Source organism: Microtus ochrogaster, linkage group LG9 (assembly GCF_000317375.1).
Source record: "Microtus ochrogaster isolate Prairie Vole_2 linkage group LG9, MicOch1.0, whole genome shotgun sequence".
Lineage (NCBI taxonomy): Eukaryota > Metazoa > Chordata > Mammalia > Rodentia > Cricetidae > Microtus > Microtus ochrogaster.
In genome coordinates, this window is record NC_022034.1 from 36,828,726 (window position 1) to 36,837,338 (window position 8,613).

Here is an 8,613-nt window from a genome sequence, read left to right on the forward strand (position 1 = left end):
AAATAAATAAATAAAAAAGATTATTCTGTCTTCATAATCTCATGAGGAAAAAGCTATTAGTTCTGTCATTTTACACCTAATGAATATTGTTAAATATTTATTTTAGACTTGCAAACTTAGTAAGTACATTACTGTTTACATGTTTTTATAATTAATGTCAGCAGTATGATCTTCTCATGTAATTGGTCCATTTGTTCAGAAAGTTCCCACTGCTTGACTGATATGCTCTGTGCTTTCCTCCTGCTGTGTCCCCACAGTCATGATGCTCAAAACATATAGAGTTCAAATTTATCTTGCTGTTGCCTTTCATTTCGGTTTACCATTTATTCATAAGCAAAAGACAAGAAAGCTTAATGTGGAAATGAGATTTCATATACATTATTAAGAGTCGTTCTGTCAGAAGAACTACTTAATCTTTGGCACTATTTATGCAGGCATTCAAGGTACATCCAGCATTATTCTGTGTCAGAAATAGATGTTATTTATTTTGCTAAATACCTGAAATAGCTAATGGAATGTTTCAGCTTCCTGAAAAACAGTTAGTTTATGAAGTTACTGAGTTCAAGATCTACAAACCTTTGTGGTCATTAGTCAATCAGAATATTGTATTGCTTTATCTCATGCCATGATGGATTTAGCATATGCAAGGGACTACAGAGTACATTGTCATCATCATCATCATCATCATCATCATCATCATCATCATCATCATCACCATCATCATCATCATCATCATCAATGCCTTCCTCCTTTCCCTCCTTTTCCTCTTCCCTGTATTTTCCTTCTTCAACCTCTATCCCTGCAAAGACACAGTGACATGACCTGTTTAGGTCATATTGTAAGAATTACAGTCATTGCATGGTTCAAGCTTTGCTTTAGAAAATGGGGGAATTATGCAAATGGCTGTTGGAAATCTCTTTTCTCTTTCAAGTTCCCCAAAGGAAATCTGTGACTTAGCTAAAGAACTAAAGTGTGATCATGCCCATTCAAGAAGTGGGTTTTTGAACCTACTGCACATACTGGCTTTGTGGGAGCCTAGGCAGTTTGGATGCTCACCTTACTAGACCTGGATGGAGGTGGGTGGTCCTTGGACTTCCCACAGGGCAGGGAACTCTGATAGCTCTTTGGGCTGACAAGGGAGGGGGACTTGATTGGGGGAGGGGGAGGGAAGCGGTGGCGGGGAAGAGACAGAGATCTTTAATAAATAAATTAATTAATTAAAAAAAGAAGTCTTCAAACTAGGCCATAAGCACAATTTTTAAACTTAAAAATGCATATAGGTAACATTGTATGGAATAAACGGCTTGTATTTATGTATTTAGGAACACACACACAGGAAAAGAGGCCAGGAATTTGAGAAAGAGCAAGTAGAGTACATGGGAGGGGTGGGGCAGAGAAAAGAGAAGGTGGAAATAATGTAATTATGCTATAGTTTTTAAAAAAACTATAAAATGTGTATTATTGAAGGTTATATTAGTGTACACACACATGGCTTCACATAGGTGCCACTGCACATATATGGAAGTCAGAGGACAATTCTTAGGAGATAGTTTTCTCCTTCCACTGTTTGCATGGATCTAACCCAAGTCATCAGGCTTGCACTAATAAGTATTTTTTATTTTTGGCCATCTCACTGGTTCCATATGTATTTAAGAACAGATTGTCTGGGTTGAAATTCAGTGTTTCTTACTGATGAGAAGTATCATTAAATCATAAGGATATTAATAAGTTTGAAGGATTTTATTTAAATCAAATTAGTTTACTCATTTTACATCCAGACCACAGTTTTCCTCTCTCTTCTCCTCCCATTCCTTCCCCCTACCTCCCCTCTGCCCCACAGATCTACTCTTCTTCATTTATATTCAGAAAAGTGTAGGCCTCCCATGGATAGCAACCAAACATGGCATATCAAATTGCAGTAGTACTATGTACTTACCCTTGTAGCTTAATACTGGGCAAGGTCACCCAGTATGAGGAACAGGTTCCCCAAATCCAACCAAAAGGTTTTGGCTGGCTTTTGGAAGTTGGAGGGCTTTAAAATTATCATTTCATTCAAAATCGTGGCTGAGTTTTCCTTGACCCTATTGTGGAATGTTGAGACAATTTGCAATGTTTTTCTCTGAAGAGTGAGTTTATGATCAGTCCATCAAAAGGACAGGCAAGAAATCCAGTAGGCTGTTTTGTTAGGTCTAATAAAGGATTTGCCAGCAATCCATATTTCTCTATTGAGGGTAAAATGAAATTTCAGAGCTACTGCCAACTTGTTACTGTAATTTTGCTATTTTTATTAGTGTCTTCTCACTCATTAAAATACTTATGTTTTAATTACAAACTGGGGAGCATTAGATTACATTGTTTTGCTTTAAAAACACTGAGGGCATGTTCTTTTTTTTTTTTTTTTCCACATTCTTATTTCCTTTTTGGCCCTTCTTTTACATTGCCTGTATGATAAAACTCTGTTTGCTTTATAGCTATTCACTGTTAGGATTGAGAGGGCCTTTCTCATCTGCTGATGTTCTTCTCTTTAGTCACTCTAAGAAGATATGACTCATGTAGCTTGTTTGGTGGTATATCTTTGTCCAGACTCCCAGTAGCTTGTGGATTTTTCTTTTCTTTTCTTTCTTTCTTTTTCCTATGTAAGAATTCCCCTTGTGAATATACAATTTACAGAGTGACATTTGAAGAAAACCAAACAAGCCTTGCATGGGGAATTTTCTGGTTGACGACTTGAAATGATTGATAGTGCATATAGCAATATCGTGTGTGTGTGTGTATGTGTGTGTATGTGTGACTGTGCAAATGAGATCTTTCATCTACGAAAGGCAAATGGCTCTCTGTGGATACTTACATGGTGTTCCATTGCAATATGCCTAAACACTCCATTTTTACTGTTAAAAATGCCACATACTATAGTAGAGTTATACTTGCTAATTATAATATCTGTCACAGTGATTCTTTGATCTCTGACCCTGTGATGTTTCTCATTTGTGCTGACCTATTCCATCCTCTTTTGCTATTTTAGGTTTGTGTGCTGGAGAGGCAGATATTTGACTTCCTTGGATATCAGTGGGCACCTATCCTGGCAAATTTTGTACATATTATCATTGTCATCCTTGGTTTGTTTGGAACTATTCAGTATAGACCTCGTTACATAACAGGAGTAAGTATTCTACCTGCATTTACCTTCTCTACTGAACTGGAGAAAGATATACAACCTACAGAAGTCCTACAAACTAAATATGTATCCTGCTTTAAGAGTAGCATGATCTTAAATCATGTGTTTATTTTCATAGTTACAGACGACATCAATAGTAATTGAGTTTGATAATGGATATAATCATATTGTATTTTCATTAATTGCACTTTGGGCAAATGTTTTCATATAATTACAAGCAGAATCATGATCCTATGTTTCTAAATTATCAAGTTGTGGCCTCTGAATTAAGAAAAGTTAATAAGATTGTTTTCTCATTTAAAATAGCTCCGTCTCAAAAATTAGATAAACATAGCTTAAAACCATTGCAAACAACTATATACTTTGATGTGAAATTTTTAATGAACATTATGGATAATATTTGAACTAGATGGAAGCTAGAATATTGTGGATCATTGTTTTGGTGTTGACCATAATTCTCATTTTGGCTCAAAGAAAGTATTTGGTATTCCTATTCAAGTTAAACACACTTAACATAAAAGTGAAATTCAACTGTGTTACAGTTGCTATGGGAGCTATAACAGGATTTTTTTTCTTAACTTTATATGTGCCTCAGATTTCTACTGTCATTCTTCATTAATGTAGGGTTTTTGTTATTGTTTTTGTTTTTTCATGTTCAAACACTTTTGTCCATTTTACTTTTTTCAAGGATAAATATTTAGGGACTTGTTTCAAATGTTAAACCATGTTAGTACAGCTTAAGATCAGTCCCCTTAGACTTACATCACCAGGGCTTCTCAAGTTTCATGAAACATCCTTCTCATAGAAGGTGTCCTTGTCTGGTCAGTAAAGTACTCAACACAGGACGCTCACTGGAACTGGGGAAGAAAGTAAAACAAGATGCATCCAAGAGGTTAAGTGCTTTGCTAAAGAGGAAAGAGTAGTTCACGGTCCATGCATCCAGGCGTGTGCTCTGAGAAAGAGTACGCAACATGTGTAGTGAGGTAGAGATCTACAATGTAAGAAGTGTTTGGTTGAATGGTAAAAATTTTCTATTTGAGTTGTGATGGTATTGTCCATTTGACAAATTATTACAAGCATTGAAATTATTTTTCTTAGATTAACTTTTATTGTTCTTTGTTTTTTTTCTGGAACTGTACTTCTTTTTTCAAACTAGTCTCGACACCTTAGAGTGTGTGTGTGTGTGTGTGTGTTTGTGAGCAAGAGCGCGCATGCATGTGGTGTGTATGTGTGAATGACAATGCCAGTGAATTTAATTAGGGTTTCTGGGAGCAGCACAGTTTATAGTTACAAACGTAAATAATTGGGATGCATTTTGACATTGCATCCTAGGAGCAAAACAAGTTTACTAATATTTATCCTAGGACCTGTGAGTTCCCTTGTCAATGGCATTTGCCCAGGTTGACAGGATCAGGAATGCATTGCCTAGTGAGGAATATGATTCACATTCAATCAGAAAGATTTAGTTATTCTCATAATAACTATGCCACTATTGTGCCAGTAAGTTTATCTTGTCTGTCAGATCAGTACTGCAGCATGCCAAGCCCACATCTGTTAAGACTCTGGATGACTCTTCTCTTCCAGCAGCTGGCATTGCTCTTTCTAGCACAATGAATTCTAGTTAGAAAGAGGGTGCTTGGTCTGTATTTCTGTCTTCCATAGCCAAAGTAAATAGTATCTTCATAAACATGGTCTTACAGTCAAATTTTGGTGGGCAACCAAGAACGATGGCAAGAGACTCCATATTTTTAGCTGCCTCTGGCTCCTCCCTAACCAACAACTCATAGAGCTCTGTCTCATATTTGCCAATGGGTGTTTGTTTAATAATTGTTGTCTTCTGAGGGCAGCATTATCCACTCATGCAGTATACTTTCATTCAAATTATCATTTATTTCTTAGTTTTTCTTTTTTTAAAAAAAGCAATATTTAGTAGGCTCTTGAAATGATAAGTTTCCATATAGTATGTTTCAATAGTAAGTTTTCATAATTATTAATTTTGGTTATCTCTGCCTCGCATAACTTACTTTAACCCCATGGTAAACCAGTTTGCTCTAAGGTAGGGACTATAGCACAGTGGCTAGGAATGAACCATTTGAAGTTAAAATAGAAAGGCTGAAATCTTGAGTCTAATATGTTGTTTGTGTCTGTGCACAAATTTGTCTCATCTAGATTCAATATTTTTTGAAAATAGAAGCATCAATTATATTTTTTCATGAGATTTTAGTTGATTTACTATCAACTATAAATGGAAAATGTGACTCTGTGCCTTTTGTGATTTTATTCCTATAATTAAAGTTGCATTCAATATCATTAAATAACTATCACATCTGTATTTATGAATAAATACTTGGGATGAAGACCAAAACGTCTGAACAATTTAAAAATGGAGAGGGAAGTGGTAGGTAGGAAGTAGGATAGTTTATGAAATACATTTATCACAATGCTTAGTATTCAATGGTGTTCAATGCAAATTAGCTATAATATTTTCCTTATTACTATTCAAAAGTAGCATTAAATAATACATTGTAGCTCTAGCCTAGGAAGGAATGTAAAACAAAATGATGGTTGAACTGTTTTCTGTGCCTTTCATTGCAAGTACTTTAAGACTACTCTGTGTTCTGTTATAATCTTCCCTTATGATGTAGATCTTTGTCTAGTTGTGTGTTAGAAAAACTTGAAACCCTCCTGAGGTGCTGTGTCACAACACATTTTCACACTCTTCCCTCATTTGCTCTTTCTTATAGGCAACACTCTGGGTTTGATTTTTTTTCTGGAGGCACTGTCATTTATTGGGAATTAGTTGCCTGTTGCTGATACTAAATTTCTGCATTTTAACTCTGTTGACAGAGGCTGTTTATCCCCATCTGCTCAGACACTAAATAATCACACAGAAACTATATTATTTGCAGTACTCTTTGGCCAATAGCTTAAGTATATTTCTGTCTATCTCTTATATCCTAAACTAACCCATCTCCATTAGTGTGTGCATCACCACGAGGTCGTGACATATCGGCAAAATTTTGTTTCAGTGGGTTCCTGTGGAGGCATCTGTCTCCTGCAGTTGCTAAATGGCTTCCCTTTGATTCCACCTACTTTTTCTTCTGCTTGGAATTCCCACCTTGCCCTATACTGCTAAGCCACTGACAGAAATGGCTTTATTCATTAACCAATAAAAGCAACACATAGATAGCAGGATTTCCCACACCATAACTTTTAGAAAGTTCTGGGTTGGAAATATAACCAGAAAATCCTGTTTTACAATCCGTTTTTTCCCTTTAAGTTTTTTCTCTCTTACAATCTCACGTCATATTCATCAAAAACATTGCAAATAGCTCTGACAACTGCTTCCTTGACAACTCTCTTAATCAGATGAGCATGTCCACATGTATTCCATCCGAGTTCTCAATTATTTCAGAATCTGGCTATGATCATTGTTCTCAGTATTTACAATGAGTTGTGTCTATAGCCCTAAAACACAATTTTCTCCTATCTCTCCTAACCCTCTCTTCTCTTGTATGAGCTTTTCTCAAAACCAGCACTAGCTGTTGGAGTTGTAGAGTATTACTCTATTTTTGGAAATAATTTTAAAAGTTATCTATTTCTATGTAATTTCTTTGACTGAGGGTCCAAAAGTGGCTTCAGAAAAAAGTAAGAACATAGCATAAAAATGGAATAAAATTACAGTTTGTCCAAAGAAGACAAAGAAATTGCAGTGGAAGAATCTTAAATGGAATCTTAAATGATAGGAATTCTACTTCAGGAAACATCTAAAGAAGACAAATGCATGATTAGAGACTGTAGCTGACACTGATGTTTCCGCTGCAGTCAAGACTGAAGGCTTAGATCATTTATTTAACTTTTTTTTTCTAAAGATGTCCCTTTATGATTTTTATATTTGTCATTTTGTGTTTGTTATCAGTAGTTCAATATAAAATTAGGCAACCTCATGTGCTTATTTCTGACAGGTATTATGGACAGTTTTATGTTTTCTTTACATGTATATTGATGAAATGTATTGGAAAATTGAAAATTTTAATGTATATCATATAGAATTTTTAAGCTTTTGATTTAATATGAAGCTATAAACATATATTACATTGCTCATTTAAGCAATCTTAATTTTGATGCTTATATCATCCATTCCTATATTTTACTTATTATAATGTGTACAATGTTCTCCATGAAAAATATTTTTGTGTTTTTTACAAATTGCTCCTTATAATAAATAATAATACCCAATAATAAAAGTATATAAGCGTTATTAAGAAATAACTGAGTTTCATATCCTAAATTGTAGTAAATTATTCTGCTTCCAACAAGAGCACTGAATTCTTGTTAGTTCTGACAAACAAGTGGCTCATATTTGATATGAAAAATTTACTTATATTTAAAGTCCTATTTATCTTTATTGAAGTAGATTTTTTATGCTATTATTACTTGTTTTATGTCATTGTGAGGTGATAAATTTGGAATAGTTGTTTAATTGTTTTTTATGAATATTTATTTTAAGAATTTTGGTAAGGAATATATTATTGTATAGAATATCAAATGATTTTCTCATATATTTATGTTATAAATATATAGTAAGATATTATATATTAGTATATGTCATATAGTTATAGAAATAACTAAAAGTACATTAGTAAGATTTCACAAAAATAAGAAGGCTGTATATAACAATATTTTTGAGAATCATAAAAACTAATTGTAGATATTTTCACTTAAAATGCTATAAAACTTCATTATAATGCTTATTATTTTCATCTCTTTAAGCTCTTTTTGTCTTTGTAATTCATTCTCTTTTGAAATTTTAAAAAGTTAAATATTATATTAAAATATAACTAGTAAGATTTTAGCCATTGTATCCAACTTTACTAAAATAAAAATGCCAGTGCCCTAAAATGTGCTTTAAGAAGCAGGCATTCATTCAAAGCTTGTGAATATTCTCTGAAATGCTAAGTACAGCAAAAACATAAAGAGAGTAGACAGTGAATTTTTTCCATCACTAATTTTCCTGTTCATAAGCATAAAGAAGAACAATTTTCAAATTTAAAACAGTCAATTATAACAAGCAATCTTTAGTCTTCTTTGAGAGTCTCTGGTATTTAGAATAATGCAATATGATCAAAGAAAATGAAATAGAAAATTTAAATTCCAGATAGGAGTGCAGATACTATATGTAGATAGAGCTGATATTGTATAATTCTTGACAAAAATTTAATTGAAAAAGTTCAAATTAACTCTGGTTAACTCATTCACAAATAAATATATGCTTCTGATGAAAACATGACTTTATGTTGGAAATCACATTGTGTGATCCATGTTTACTTGAGCCCAAGATACTGGCAAGACTAATACAGTGTTGGGTATGAAACACAGTTTGTTAATTACAAAAACATGGATGAGTTTCACTCATCAGTCCTCTTATGACATGTAAC

The 8,613-nt window shown here is 33.7% G+C and overlaps 1 protein-coding gene across 1 annotated transcript in view; it reads left to right on the forward strand.

Moving 5' to 3' along the window:
- Nkain2 (sodium/potassium transporting ATPase interacting 2) overlaps positions 1-8,613 on the forward strand; it is an 857,503-nt gene that overhangs the window by 426,646 nt on the left and 422,244 nt on the right. The window contains exon 3 of the mRNA XM_026787356.1: positions 3,023-3,160. Within this exon, the coding sequence (XP_026643157.1) occupies positions 3,023-3,160 (138 nt within the window). The remainder of the gene's footprint in view (positions 1-3,022; positions 3,161-8,613) is intronic.